The sequence below is a fragment of the Barbus barbus genome (genome assembly GCF_936440315.1).
Source record: "Barbus barbus genome assembly, chromosome: 36".
In the NCBI taxonomy this organism is placed as follows: domain Eukaryota; kingdom Metazoa; phylum Chordata; class Actinopteri; order Cypriniformes; family Cyprinidae; genus Barbus; species Barbus barbus.
The window spans coordinates 19,615,623-19,632,262 of NC_136714.1; the positions used below are offsets into that span (position 1 = coordinate 19,615,623).

A 16,640-nucleotide genomic window follows, 5' to 3' on the forward strand; every position below is an offset into this window, starting at 1 on the left:
AAATTATGAGTCCTTTGCACAATCTGATTCTGATTTAGCCTAGATTTAAACTGCTGATTTTGTCTGGCCAGAGGAGAAAGACACTATTTCGACAAACTATTTCCCTGTCTAAATACTGTAAAGCTGATATAAAGCCACCCAGCTTTATATCAAGCCGATGTAAAGCTGCTTTGACACAATTTGCATTGTTAAAAGCGCTATACAAATAATATTGACTTGACTTGACTAAAACTAGGGGTGTCCCTGACTAAGGATTTGCATAGTCGATTCGGAATTTTGGAATCTTGCTGATAGTCGACTGATAGTTGTATCATATGTTTGAGGGCGGGGTACAAAATACATTACCAAGAGTCAAGTCAGACATTCGACATTAATGTTCAGAATCAGAATCAGAATCAGAATGAATCAGAATCAGAATGAGCTTTATTGCCAGGTATGTTTGCACATACGAGGAATTTGTTTTAGTGACAGTAGCTCCACAGTCCGACAGAATGACAGCAACAGGACAGGACACAGATAAAAAAATAAAAAATAAAATAAAATAAATAATGGACAAATATACAAAAATGGACAATGTGCCAAATAGCACAAACACAATATACAAAATAGACAATGTACAGGTATGTTAGGTGCAAATTTGAAATGTAATAAGTATGTGTGTAAAATAAAATAAAAAGTAGGATAGTGTTGTGTGTTTCATGTTTATTGTTAAGAGTTCAAGTGTTCATGAGATGGATTGCCTGAGGGAAGAAACTCTTTCTGTGTCTGGTCATTCTGGTGCTCAGAGTAGCGTCGCCCAGATGGCAACAGTTCAAAGAGGGAGTGTGCTGGATGTGAGGGGTCCAGAGTGATTTTACCAGCCCTTTTGCTCACTCTGGATAAGTACAGTTCTTGGAGAGTGGGAAGGGTTGTACCAGTGATTCGCTCAGCAGTACGGACTACACTCTGTAGTCTTCTGAGGTCAGATTTGGTAGCTGAGCTGAACCAGACAGTTATTGAAGTGCAGAGGATGGATTCAATGATGGCACAGTAGAACTGTTTCAGCAAGTCCTGTGGTAGGTTGAACTTCCTCAGCTCGCGAAGGAAGTACAACCTCTGCTGGGCCTTTTTCACAATGGAGTCAATGTGATTGTCCCACTTCAGGTCCTGACAAATTGTGGTGCCCAGTAACCTGAATGACTCCACTGCAGTCACAGTGCTGTTCATGATGGTGAGTGGGGGAGAGCAGGGAGGTTTCTCCTGAAGTCCACAATCATCTCCACAGTTTTGAGCGTGTTGAGCTCCAGGTTGTTAAGACTGCACCAGACAGCCAGCTCCTTAACCTCCTGTCTGTAAGCAGACTCGTCACTGTCCTGAATGAGTCCAATCAATGTGGTGTTGTCTGCAAACTTCAGGAGCTTGACAGAGGGGTCTTTAGATGTGCAGTCATTGGTGTAGAAGGAGAAGAGCAGTGGGGAGAGAACGCAGCCCTGAGGAGCTCCAGTGCTGATGGCGCGGGTGCTGGATGAGAATTTTCCCAGCCTCATTAGCTGCTGCCTGTCTGTCAGGAAGCTGTTGATCCACTGACAGACGGAGGTGGGCACGGAAAACTGAGTTAGTTTGGGCAGGAGGAGGTCTGGAATGATAGTGTTAAAGGCCGAGCTGAAGTCCACAAACAGGATCCTCACATAAGTCCCTGGTCTGTCTAGGTGTTGCAGTGTGTAATGCAGTCCCATGTTAACTGCATCATCCACAGACCTGTTTGCTCTGTAGGCAAACTGCAGGGGGTCCAGTAAGGGTCCAGTGATGTCCTTCAGATAAGCCAAAACCAGTTTTTCAAATGACTTCATGACCACAAATGTTAGAGCCACAGGTCTGTAGTCATTAAGTCCTGTAATCTTGGGTTCCTTTGCGATGGGGATTATGGTGGAGCATTTGAAGCATGAGGGGACTTTACACACACTCCAGTGATCTGTTGAAGATCTGTGTGAAGATGGGGGCCAGCTGGCCTTCCTTCTCTTGTTCTTTTTGAAGACCTGGCGCACGTCATCTTCTGTTATCGGCAGTTCAGGTGTGGGGGAGAGGGGGGTTGCAGGAGGTGCGAATGGTGTTTTTTCAAACCTACAATAGAACTCATTAAGATCGTCTGCCAGTTGTTGATTCTCCACAGTGCTGGGGGATGGTGTCAAAGATGCTTACAGGAATGGGGACAGATGTTCTGCATTTCTGTTTTGAGCTGTGCATGCTGAAGATGACCAGTAGAATGAAGCACATATGATAGAAGGTTTTTAATCAATGGGATTTAACTCATTTATCTAATATAGAATACGCTTCGTTATTTACACAACATAACGATAATATTTCGACTTCTAGGCTATTTGCACAAAATGCCCCGAATGCATATGAACGTGTCTGCACTGCTCTGAATGAACTTCTTCTGTGGACACGTTCTTCATGCAACAACGGAAACTAAACTAAAAAAATTCACAGTGTTTTATTAGTGTTCTCATTATAATGTTATGTATATGACAGTCCCAGTCATAGTTATTAATATTATGCATTGTTGGTTGTACTGCTCGCGCATTTTATCACTGCAGAGCAACCAAATGCATCTTATACGAGATAAATAATATATACGCGATATATAAACCAGAGGACATGTTTTGAAATCAAAAAAGAGAATTTGACTGTTGAAGCCAATTTATGCTAATGCTTGTAGTGAGATGCTAAAATTGTTTTTGTTAACATTAATGTATGTATCAGTTCAGTCCTTACTTTTAGTTGCACTGGGAGGAAGAATATGTTCTTATTCAATACATCAAATTGAAATCATCATTCAAATTGTTTGAACAAAAATATCTACTTGATTTAGCTAGTAACGTTGCTGCTACATGCTACCAGTGTCCTTTGTGTTTCCATGTAGACTTAAGGAAGAACTTTGAACAGGAGCCGCAGGGGATGGAGGTGCCGATGAATGGCATGATTGTTCTCCACTGCCGCCCACCCGAGGGAGTGCCTGCAGCTGAGGTGAGTGCTTCACAGCGTCCTCTACCTGTCTCAATGTGTGAGTGTTTAATCGATTGAACAGAATTTAAAAAGACAAATCAATCAGTCAGTGTTGACATTCAGTACACTGTTTGTGTCTTGCCTTATAGGCATTTGATGAGCATGCTTTCCCCGCGAATTAGGGATAAGTGGGGTTGTATTTACGAGGAAGTACTGGTATGTGCATTATCATTACCGTGGTCAGGGTTCTGGAACGGTGATATATTCAAAAGTGCATTTGCATGCTCAGTGCAGGATCTGCAGAGCATTTACATGTGTCTGTTGATTTTTTTCCAGGGTTTCTTTTTAGCAAGCACCTTCTCATTACATTAACTTAGGAGATGTTTTTGTGTCTCTCTTAAGAACTTTCTCATTTCCTTCTGTATTTTTTTCCTTATATATGTCCTGAATAATATGTGTTTTCCGAAACAAGAACTGCCCCATGCTGCTCTGTTCCAGCAAGAGATAAAAGATTTAACTCAAATGGACAGTTTGTGTTACTGTAGGCCCCTCGTCTTTCATTTGCTGGGTCACTCGTGAGGCCTTTTCTTTTATATGCATGAATGCCAGTTTGGAGATGAACACAGACTTTGAATAATGCAAAGCAAATCCCATCCTAAACCTCTGAACTGCTGTCCACTGTCCTAAGAAAACTCATTCTCCTGGGAATAGGGTTGCAGTGTGAAGCAGCAGTTGGGCTATTTATCCATCCATCCATCAGTCTGTTTTTATTTTAAATTTGGAATCTCCATTCTAGTTTGCAGCAAGAAGTGATAGTGAATTCTGTGAGCGTCAAAGAAATGTTCTTAGAAACCGCTCTCAGGTTCATCTCAGTGACTCCAAGTGTATAATATCGAACCTCCTACAGAGTTTTGTGACAGGCTTAGGAGGATATCCATGTGCTTAGTGGAAATCAAACTGGCAATTGCTGCTCATAAACCCAGTGTCATATTATTATCATCCCCCACATTCTAGTGAGATGATAAGTGATACCGCTGCGTCTGCCTCTCTGAGGCTGCTGACAGATTCCTTGTTTTTTTGTTTTTGTTTTTTATGTCAATCCGTGTTCTTTGTAGTAGTTTCAGAACAAGCAATACTTAAACTAGGCTACCACAATTCAACATCAGCTTTAAAAAAAAAAAAAACATCAACTCTTGCCATCTGTCATGTTGGAAATGGATCCAAAATGGCTGTATGGTGAGCTGCCGTCTGTGATCTGGAGGGAAGCAGCCTGCACCATCACTACAGCTAATCAATAGTTACCAGAGCCAACATGGCGCTGCTGCTGAAAAGGATAGTCAGGCTTAGGCGATGTTTGAGACCGAACCAAGATCCGGGTCCAGAGGTCTCTGTGCCAGAAGGGTTTGTCGCTGGAGATTACAGGTTGGCAGCTGAACGCTCCCTCTGTAATCATTGCTGCTCAAAGTCTAAAGGTCAAGCCGAAGAACTCTGCCACCGGTAACATATGAGCCAAGATGGCTCCCCCGTTGGCTGGCTGATACCATCTTTGGACAGGACACAAGTCTGGCTGAGACTGAAAATTGATCAAAGGCTCGGGGAGCATTGGCAAGTCACGGCTGACATGCCTCCTCTGCGCTTCACGCGGGTTAATTATTTTGCTCTCGATTCTGGCAGTGAAACGTGAAAACTTGATTAAATCGCTTGTATTTTATTTTTTATTTTTTATTTTTTCTAAAGACATTTGCGAAAGGTCACAGGCTTGTAACAATTTTGTCATTGTTTATTCTGGCATCCATGTCATCCTTTGTTTGTTCCCCGCATGAATGGAAACCTGTTTAGAAAATATCATTTCCCTGGAGCTATAAGATCATCCCTGTTGAATAATGAACGTAACATAATTAAAACAATTACACCAACAAGGAAATGAAAGTACGATATTAACTGTCAAAGTAAAGTTCATACAGATTACTCACAGCTAAAATGGGAGAAAAAAAAGCTCTCAATAACTTTGAGAGACCAGACCGATCATTAAGCTCATATTAACTTCACAATCCTCATCCAGCGACGCAATTAATCATTCAATCTGATGAAGCAAATTCATTTAAAGTGTTTAAAATGTAATTATTCAGCAATAAACATGGCACAGCCTGCACTGTCAAGAGTAGGATGAGAAGGAAGGACACGTTCGGCCCATTCTACCCTCACATCCGAAATAGCGCAGTTGGATTTGGAAAGTTCATTTCTTTAATGGGATTCAGTGAAAGTCACCGTAGCGCTCGTAAGGGGCCATGGACTTGATTGAAGCAAAGTGATGCAAAGGGACATTAATGAAACTGGAACTTAATTGAGTAGGATGGAACAAACCCAGACTAGACCTTCTTTTGTAATTGTCTTCTTGTCACTTTCACTTTCCGTCTAAATGAATGTAAATTTAAAGGGTGATTTTTGCCCAGAATGACGATGTTATGAGGTGTTGTACCCCTTTCAGGGCTAATTGGATTGACCTGTTAGGGACGTGCCAGATTCAGTGTTGTTGTTTGCCTGTTTTTTGGATGTAGCCACCCGGGAAGTTTGTCTGTGTTGTTGGCCTCTGGAACGTCTCAACATAACAACATGATTAACTGCAGTATATACAGTGGCATGCAAAAGTTTGGGAACCCCTTGCAGAATCTGTGAAAATGTGAATAATTTTAACAAAATAAGAGAGATCATACAAAATGCATGTTATTTTTTATTTAGTACTGTCCTGAGTAAGATATTTTACATAAAAGATGTTTACATATAGTCCACAAGATAAACAAACTATAAAAGATGAAATTATTAAAATAACCCCCTTCAAAAGTTTGGGAACCCTTGGTTCTTACTACTGTGTGTGGTTACCTGGATGATCTATGACTGTGTTTTTGTTTTGTGATGGTTGTGTTTGAGTCACTTGTTTGTTCTGAACAGTTAAACTGAGCACTGTTCTTCAGAAAAATCCTCCATGTCCTGCAGATTCCTCAGTTTTCCAGCATCTTTTGCATATTTGAACCCTTTCCAGCAGTAACTGTATGATTTTGAGATCCACCTTTTCACACTGAGGATGATTGAGGGACTCAAACACAACAATTAAAAAAGGTTCTTTTGAACAGAATGAAGAATTTTTCTTATTTTGTAGAAATATTTTTTTTTTCCATTTAGTTCTGCCCTTCGGAAGCAACAGAAGCTACTTGCATGTTTCCTGGAAGACAAATAAAGTACAATTTACCTTGATCTTCAAATTCAAAAAGTTTTCACCCCCGGCTCTTAATGCATCGTGTTTCCTTGTACAGTACTAAATAAAAAATAGCATGCATTCTGTATGATCTCTCTTATTTTGTTAAAATTATTCACAATTTCACAGATTCTGCAAGGGGTTCCCAAACTTTTGCATGCCACTGTAACTCCTTAATGGCGGCAGTGGTGGGTTTTTTTCACACTTTTTAAAAAAAATTGTCTTAGTCAAAGTTTTTTCTTGACAAAAATGTAGTCAAAATCAACATATTTATACATTTTAGTCAGATAATTTCAACCCAAAAAAAAAAAAAACACATTTTAGATGTTGTCTAAAATGTAATCATTTAAACAAGTATTTAACATGTAAATGATTGTAGCATATGAGTTTTAACTTTACTGATGTATTCGCATCGTTTTCTTTAAGTAGAAGAAGCTACTGTGTTATTAGTTTAGATACTTTTTTAAAGACTGATATCTTAAAGTAATCTGACTAGGATGTTTTTTTGTTGTTGTTGTTGTTTGTTTGTTTTTTAAGGATAAGTATTGCCATGTAAATATTTCACCATACCTTCATCATTTATTTTGAAAAAACTCTTTATTTTGAAAAAAACAGAAAAAATAAAAAATAAATAAATCTTCTCTGCAACACAAAAGAAGATAATTATTTTAAAGAATGCTTCAACTGTTTTTGACCACATAATAAAAGGTAATGGGGTCCAAAACAACACTGGATCTTTTTGACATTCATTGCAAAATAAGATATTTTTTTATTTTTTATTTTGTGTTTCATAGAAAATAAAACCATAGTCATACAAAGTCATACAATTTTAACATCACCAGGGTGAGTAAATGATGGTAAAATTTTCATTTTATCTCTTCAAAACATTTAAATCTATAATAATAATATAAATTAGTACATGTTTAGAAAAGAGAAATAATCATAAACCATTTGAATATTTATTGTTGGATTTTTTTTTTTTTGCAAAATGATTTGTTTCCAAGGAGACAACCATCTAGATGAGAAATATGGAATGTGTGATGTAAATAAACACAAGGTAAATATCATATATGCATCATGCGTCATTTACAGTGTATCTCAATTAGGCAAACAGTGTAAAATAAATTTATTTATTTTATTTAACTTTATTTAATTTAATTATTTTATTTTATGTAGGATAGTTTAAATAGCTAAATTTATCCCTAGCAAGACAATGGAGATGGCCAATTTCTTTCAAAATATATATATATACAGTGGGGGAAAAAAAATATTTGATCCCCTGCTGATTTTGGTATGTTTATTTGAACAGTTATATTGAACACAATAACAACAAAAAAAATTATTTAAAAAGTTATAAATTGATTTGCATTTTAATGAGTCAAATAAGTATTTGATCCCCTATCAATCAGCAAGATTTCTGGCTCACAGGTGTCTTTTATACAGGTAAGGAGCTGAGATTAGGAGCACTCTTTTAAACCTGTATAAAAGACAACCTGTTCACAGAAGCAATCAATCAATCAGATTCCAAACTTTCCACCATGGCCAAGACCAAAGAGCTGTCCAGGGATGAATAATCTTAGAAACACACATCATGAGAACGGTGAGGAATCAGCCCAGAACTACACGGGATGATCTTGTCAATGATCTCAAGGCAGCTGGGACTATAGTTACCAAGAAAACAATTGGTAACACACTATGCCGTGAAGGACTGAAATCCTGCAGCGCCTGCAAGGCCCCCCTGCTCACGAAAGCACAAGTACAGGCCCGTCTGAAGTTTGCCAATGATTCCGAGGAGAAATGGGGTCAGAGCTCTTTGGCATCAGCTCAACTCGCCGTGTTTCAAGATTCAAGATTTTGTATTTGTCACATACACAAATAAAAAATCTTGAATCTTGAAACAAGACAAGTTGAGCTGATTTGTTTGGAGGAGGAGGAATGCTGATATGACCCCAAGAACACCATCCCCACCGTCAAACATGGAAGAGGAAACATTATGATTTGGGGGTGTTTTTGTGATAAGGGGACAGGACAACTGCACCGCATCAAAGGGACGATAGACAGGGCCATGTACCGTTAGGGCCAGGGCATTGAAAATGTGTCATGGATGGGTCTTCCAGCATGACAATGACCGAAAACAAACAGCCAAGGCAACAAAGCAGTGGCTCAAGAAGAAGCACATTAAGGTCATGGAGTGGCCTAGCCAGTCTCCAGACCTTAATCCCATAGAAAATCTGTGGAGGGAGCTGAAGGTTCGAGTTGCCAAACGTCAGCCTCGAAACCTTAATGACTTGGAGAGGATCTGCAAAGAGGAGTGGGAAAAAATCCCTCCTGAGATGTGTGCAAACCTGGTGGCCAACTACAAGAAACGTCTGACCACTGTGATTGCCAACAAGGGTTTTGCCACCAAGTACTAAGTCATGTTTTGCGAAGGGGTCAAATACTTATTTGACTCATTAAAATGCAAATCAATTTATAACTTTTTTGAAATGCATTTTTCTGGATTTGTTGTTGTTGTTGTTATTCTGTCTCTCACTGTTCAAATAAACCTACCATTAAAATTATAGACTGATCTGTAGAAAATGAGCTCAAAGTGAGATGAACATAATTAATCATAACGGGTTGTTATCAATTATATATTCATCTTCAGGAATTAACTGTAGCATTAATAGTACAATAAATTATTTGTTCGTCCGCAGTATGGACAGTTTCAATCGTCTATTGACTCTAAGGAAAATTATTTCTATGGCCATGGAAAATTAATTTCCTCACTAATACATCATAGAACATGCAACAAAACCGGAACGTTGAAGTGACCTCATTCTGTGAGCTGCAGACACAGACAACCAAGTGTGAATACATATGGATGTTTATTAAACTACACTACAGGGGAACATGTAACATTGAACTAAACACAAACATACACACATTAAACATAGATGCCAACGGAAGGAAGGTATGGGGAGAGAGAGAGAGAGAGTGCTCGCGTGCGAGAGAGAGAGAGCGTAATGGAAGGATTTACACATCAGCTAAACACTAGCTGTTAGAACCATCAAAGAAATACATCACCTTAATCAAAAGGGGTTGAAGCCTAGAAGTGCATCTAGATAGTTAATCAAGCGGTTACTTGCACTAGTTTGTTGGTGCTGAGTAAAGTGTCCTGCTGAATGTATAATGCGTAGATTCCTGATGAATTCCTTTAGGAGTGAAAGCTTCGTCATCCCAGCCATGGGTTTATTGGCCCGAAGTGAATCGACAAAGTTACTGGACTTGAAGCTTGAAACTGGCAGAAGCTCGGACTCCTCCCGAAAGGGGAGCCGCGAGATTTCCAAGGTGATATGTGTGTCTCCAAGGCACCGAAAGTAAAGAGAAGACCTCGTCTTTTGGGTGTGGGAGAAGTTTTATCTGGTTTCCGTGTAACACCCATTTTGGTCATTTTTGACCAATAACAAGGCACATAGTTTCAGCGGGAAAATGTTTCTTTGTCTCACTTGACACCTCATTTGCATGTTTTATGACTGTTCTGCTCAATCGGTGTAATTCGTCCCACAGTACAGTAAAAATCGTATGATGTATTTCACGTTCACATAGTATACATCATTGTTTGAGAAATAAAGAGCAGACCATTTTGACATCAAGAAAGAGACATCTAACATATATTAAACCGGAGATACATTCATACTCCTGAATATGAGTGTTTAAAGCTTACTAATACAAATAACGAGTGGAAACATACAAACAACACATGCCTATACCAGATACCTTTGTAACTGATTAATTATGGTCTAAATAAAGGAAATGTCTCTATGCGTGTGTGTTATGTGTGTTGTACTCGTGGAGGTAGTCCACTGATCACCCAGGCCGCTGGTGTCTGGTATCGAGGGTCATTTAGTTCTCTGGAATGTGTTTGAAGTCCCATGGAGAGAACAGATCTGTCTGTCTAACGTCTTTTTGACAGTGGGGGCAACCATTGGCAATTTAGCACCCATATAAAGGTCGAATGTGGGGCCAGGTCTGTGAATTATATGCAAATGTCAAAAGGCTAAAAGGGGTCTCTTAAGACATAAAGTCCCAATGACCATCAAGGATCATAAGCAGATGTTACAGATAATTTCTTTGTCAGTGGGCAAACACACAAAATCAGCAGGGGATCAAATACTTTTCCCCCCACTGTATGTATATATATATATATATATATGTATATATATTATATTTATATTCAAATACTGTATATGAACTGTGTTTTCCATCACTGGTTTTTCCACCACAGAATGTTATTAAACACAGTATATAATTTAAGATGTGCTGGAATTGACACTGTAAGAATATTCATGACTTTCAAAACGAAATGACAGTATTTTCCTGTAATGCATGCTTATAGACATTCTCAGACTAATTAAACTAAAAAGAACTTGAGTTTATTTTCTGAACGTACACAAGGTTAAAAGTGGCAATAAATAAAGAAGCTCCCATACAGTAAATTGGATGTACTGTATATGAGTGAGCTAATTAAAACTTTAGTGTTCACTGATTAGTTGACCAGTGCTCAAGCAGAATATTTTACAGTTTATTTTTTATTATTATTTTTCTATGAAGTTCTCAAACTATTAACCTCCATCTTTAGAATGTGATCTAAGATTATATCTTTAAGATCCGCAGGCAGTCCCGATGCCCTATGGGCTCACAAAGCTGTCGAGTCCTTGCAAACTCCCGCAGGCCTGTATAACCAATATAATGCGGGTCTGTGCCTTCAAAGGATGTTTGGAAAGAGGTTCAATTAGCGTGACATCAGAGGTTATCTGTATTGTCCTTTGAGGGTCTTAGTTGGTGGTAGAGCCCTGCATTTTGGCCCGGGCCCGACGGGCCCCGACTTTTTTATGCCCCTAGGGCCAGGCTTCGGGCCAATTTTCACATCAGAATTCAGACGCGGGCCGGGCCTGTTTTAGGTCTCTTCTTATTTTTATATTTTAGACATCCATGATGAAAACAAATTGCCGCGCTGGTGGAAACAACAGGAGACCGTGCTGCCGCGACTGAGAGCGGCTCGATGGTGTTTAGTGTTTTGCAGCAGCAGCGTGCGCAAGTGACTTCAGCACAACTGAATAGTTCTGCGTTCAAATGCATGCAAAAAAGACGGGCAAGGGTCGGACTCGGGTCAGTAATTCTGATAATCTGTCGGACACGGGCCGGGCTAGGGCCTGAGCGTCTCGGGCCAGGGCCTGGCTAGGGCCTAAATTTGAAGCCCGTGCAGGGCTCTAGTTGGTGGGTGTGGCGTTGTGGACGTCCGCGTTCATGGGCCTTTAATTGGAACAAATGTGCTAAATTAATTTCCTCTGTTCCCTGGCCGGAGGCTTATCACACCCATTTGAATCTGTCCCTCAATGTTCATCTCATCTCTCCATCTCCCTCCAACCTAACGCTTCCGCCCCAGAGGCCCACAGCAGACCCAGAAACAGCCAGCAATTTGAATACAAAACACACACACTCGTACAGAATGAGAGGGAATTTCTCCCCAACAGACTCTTAGAAGGGAGATGGAGGCATTGATAGAGGAAAAGCTTTAGATTAGGTCTCAGATAGGGAAATAATTAAAATGAAAATGAAAGAGTTTAGATAACAAGTAATACGGATCCTCGTGAGAGGGTTTTTAGAGGTAAACTTTTTTTGGTGCATTTGATCTGGTAACACAGGGTTAAATGAACATGAGTCTGTTATGTAGTTTAAAAAGATATGTAAATTAATATTAATACTCAGTAAACCAATAAATAATAGTAGTAGGTTTATTCATTTAAGGGTTAAGATTTTTATTTTATTTTTTGCTGATATTTATCCTCTTGTACACAGATGATCTCCTCCTGATATCTTATAATAGTCTTAATAATTACCTGCTCAGTCTAATCTTTCCATTCACTAACTCAACACTTGTCAGTCTAGTAAACAAAAGGAGCAAATCATGCAGTGCCATCTACAGACTATGAACAATAAAACACATTTATAATTTAATGAAACGCCCCCATCCAGTTTCTAACTTCATTTTATATACAGCATGGTCTTGATGTCTTGTTTGGAGGTTCCTCAAAAGCTTGATATTTTAGCTAGATTTGAAAGTCTCCCTTTTTACCTGTTGCGTTATTCACAAACAGATTTTTTTCTCCATATTGCAGACACAATTATAATGGAAACCAACATGTGTGTGTGTGTGTATACAGTATGTATGTATATATATATATATATATATATATATATATATACATTGTTACGTTATGATGTTTGTGATGTTTATGATGTTTGTTTCTTAATGTGTTTTTCCTAATATTTGTATCCTGTTGGATGTTTTCTTTTTGAGTTTCAGATCGCCGCTGATTTGTTAAGTGTTGCCGCTTATCAGCGGTAATTGGATGATCAGATGGCGGTTCCCTTTAAAACATCTCTTCCGTTCTTCAGAAGTGAGATGGTGTGATTTTGGGCCGGTCACACTGCTCCGGGCTTCCTGCTAGCCGCCAGACCAAAATGTGTTTCTAGTGTTTGAGTGGTTTCTTCTTTTTTTTCCTTTGGTTTAGTTTGGAATGTGGTAGAAATGTAGAAGAGACCTGCCTTTTTGTTTAAACCTCCAATTTCATGATGTTTATGTTAAGAGTAGTTAGGTTAGATTGATTGTATTTATTTATTTTTCTTTTCTTTGTGGTAGGTTATTTATATTGCTGTTTTATTTTATTAGATTGATTTTGTTTGTTATTTTGGCTTTGGGTCTCACTGACGAAAAATACCACTTCATTAATTTCCTTTATATTTCTTATCAGAGAATGGTATTGCTTTAATGTTATTCTTGGTTGGACTGTGGGTCCCTTAAGGAGGTCCACTTATTATTGGTGGTTTTCCCCCTTTGTAATTTATAATAAATTTATCTTATAATGTATTGTGTATTGTTTGGGTCCTTTTTGGTCTGACGGCCTGCCGCAAGTCTTTTGTTCCTTTTTCTTTTTTTTTATTGCATCTTACCCCTAGTGGACGTAATACACACACACACACATACCTCTGATGTTTTTCAACTAGAGCGAATAAGCATAATGAAGTCAAAGAAGCAACATGACTGGATTAGCTTTTGCGGTCCAGCCGTACACACAGAAGAGAAGGAAAGGAAAGAGAGGGAGAGGGAGAGAGAGAGACAAAAAGAGAGGACAGATGCAGTCACTGCCGTACTGGGAGCTCTGGACTGGAACGGAGAAAAGAGTGAAATTAAAAGCATATGATGAAAGAGTTCTCTCCGGCCATCACAAAGATGAGAAAGAAAGAGAGAAATCTCTCACACATGACAATCTGATGGCTGATATATTGATTTTCCTCCCTTCATTATTCTTTAAGGCCTTAGAGAGGGAGTTGAGCAATTTTGCTCGCCCCACGTGCGTGTTTGCTGCCGTGGTGTTTGAGCAAAGAGGGAGAGAACTTTACACATAAACAGAGATTCCTAAGGGGCGTGCTGTGTTTTTAATCTGCAAACGCCCAGTGACATAAATCAACCCACATCCCTGTGCCCTGACGACTGCCACCCCTCTGGACTGACTTAGAACTAGCGGCTGTTGGCAAACGATTGCAATTTGCAGAATCAGCCATGTGAGGAGGGAGCGTCATCACGCCATTGCTACATTTGTAAATCCTAATGAATCAGACCGTCAAACATCAGAGCTGAATAAATAACACTCGGCTGGACTTGACCTTGCAGTCGCCTCAAACTGGCATGAAGTCTTTGGATGAGCTGTGACCTGTGACCTGATCAAGGTGACGGGTTTGAACGTGACCTAAAAAAAAAGCAAGCATCTGCTGCGGCACATGCTTTTTAATGTGCTGTCAGTCTGTCATAGGTCACACAGAGGTCATTGTGAAATTCTTGCTGTTGCATTGATATGGCTTGTGTCTTATTTGACAGTGTATCTTGGATTTAATTGGCTGATCTGATGTGGGGGCGATGTTTGCTTCAGATAGGCTGTCAGGAATGGTCTCATGCTGGTTGTGAAGTTCGAGAAAAGGTTGGCTAAAAACATTAACTCAAACTCTATAGCCTCCTCATGAAAACTGTAGATTGGTTCCAAGAAAGGGGGCTGCTTTTTGCTTGTGGCCTCGCAGTTGCATTGCTTCTCTGCTGGTTGGATTGACAGTAAACTTTCATTAAAACATCTGGATTTGCTCACAAAGGCTGGTTTTAATCTATCAAATTTGCCTGTTTTTTTTCTAGGTTGATTGGTTAAAGAATGAAGAGCTGGTGAGTTCTCTTGAAGACATCAATATCGACACTCGAGCCGACCACAACTTGATCATCAATGAAGCAAGGCTGTCTGACTCTGGAAACTATACCTGTCTGGCCAACAACATTGTTGCTAGAAGACGTAGCGCCACAGCAACAGTCATTGTGTTTGGTATGGCAACATGTTTTGAATATCATTATCACTAAAATATGACTTTGGTTGATATTTAGTACACTTTACTCTAAAAGATTTTTTTCTCTGTGACTCTTTCTTCAGTTTACATGACTCATCCACTGCTGATTTAATTCATTAAGGAATAAAACAAGTGTCTATCTTTATGGATGAGTCAATAAATCATTCACAACCAGTTTGTACAGAAACCCTGATTTATTCAGGAACAAAACAAGTAGCTGTCTTTATAAGCAAGTGATCAAATTATTTACTAAAACAATTTGTTTTAAAAACACTGATGGAATCATTCAATGACTCACTCATAAAAACTGAATGAATGAATCAGTGATTTGTATGAATCATTTGAATGAATGAATCATTGACTCATGCAGACTTGACACTTATTTCCACCTACGTCACAGTGTAATCTAAAACACTTAGTCATTCAGAATCAAAACAAGTCTTTATGAATGAGTCATTAAATCATTCACAACTGATTTGTTTAAAAACTCTAATTTATTCAGGAACAATACAATTGGCTCCTTATGATTGAGTCCTCAAATCATTAACTCAAATGTATTGTTCCTGAATGAATCAGCATTTTTGAATGAATAAATCTGTTAAATGAATGAATCACTGTCTTGTAACCACCTACTGATGTAATGATTTAAGCTGTAAAAAGTGTGACTGAAAAATCCCCAACGCACAGACTGATAGTCTATCAGGAATGTGCAAACACAAACAAGCAGAGTGACAAATCACAGTGACAAAAAGTGCCAGTGATGTTGGACGTTGGGTACGAATGGGATATGAGAGCTACAGATTCCTTAAAGGGGTCATCGGATGCCCATTTTCCACAAGTTAACCCTTTAGGTGCCAGGGATTTTGGCCTGGGATTTCGGCATGACCGAAAGTTTATGTGGGGTGTAAATATACTGCATATTATGATGTCTTAAGGGGCGGCCCTCTTGATAATTTTAATATTCTTGATAACTATAATATTCAGGAAATAGTAGATATTGAATTGATGTTTGAACTAATTTGCATGTTTTTTTTTGTTTTTTGTTTATTGTCTTTTTATCCTCATTCCAAATGATCAGGAAAAGAGGAAATAAACAGTAAAACAGGAGAAAGTAGTAAATTATTACTATAATACTGTGCCATAGTAAAATACATGTGCCAATTTTTTGATCAGTTGACCAGCTATCTGCCCAATCAGGTATCTAGGTGACACAGTTCTTGAGAGTATGGTACCTCGCATTGCATGGCACAGCGCACAGACCTACCCCACACTGACTGCACCTGTACTGGCGGCCCTTAGAGCGTGCGCGATCAGAACAAGCGATGCAATCTGGCCGAACATCAGCACCGCGGAGCCAGTGGCGCTCAGTGAGCTCAGAGAGCAACAGCTCTCCTATGGACACTACGACCACGTCCACCCCTGCCACCCCCATCCCCGTTGTGCAAAGGGTGGACATCATCACTTGTTTGTGCTTCGTGAATACTCTAGCCTTGCACGGCGGCACCACTGCGCTGCAAAGATGTACCGGGAGAAGCACGATTATTAGAAGACCGATAGTCATTTCCAAAAGCCAAATATCCCCCTTCAGAGTCAGAATCGGCAAATAACATTTGCAACACATCCTCACGGTACAACTTTTTATTAGCCATTTGGCGATTTTCTCTCACAAATCTCACAATTTACTCAGATGCTATGAACTGAACTGCTTCCGCATCAATGACACAATAGCTCACTTGCTCTGCTATTTCCTCGAACAATTTTGGTCTAGGATCTAAATACTACAAGTCTCCCATCTAGTGGTAGGGAATACAAATGAGATATTACACCATATTAGGAACTACAGTCTATTTCATGAAGTATGACGTCTTGTAGCAATTTTGCAACTTTGGCACTTAGAGGGTTAATATGATTCTTAAGGGTCTTTATGAAAAGTATAAAACATACTTTGGTTAAAATTTCTCATTGGTCTCTA

At 39.2% G+C, this 16,640-nt stretch overlaps 1 protein-coding gene across 1 annotated transcript in view; it reads left to right on the forward strand.

Annotated features, from left to right (window-relative positions):
* The window catches only part of LOC306856026 (netrin receptor UNC5D-like), a gene marked incomplete at its 5' end in the record, with an annotated part of 279,601 nt that overhangs the window by 210,706 nt on the left and 52,255 nt on the right, over positions 1–16,640 (forward strand). Inside the window, 2 exons of the mRNA XM_079394991.1 lie at positions 2,903–3,006; positions 14,466–14,646. Of these exons, the coding sequence (XP_079251117.1) occupies positions 2,903–3,006; positions 14,466–14,646 (285 nt within the window). The remainder of the gene's footprint in view (positions 1–2,902; positions 3,007–14,465; positions 14,647–16,640) is intronic.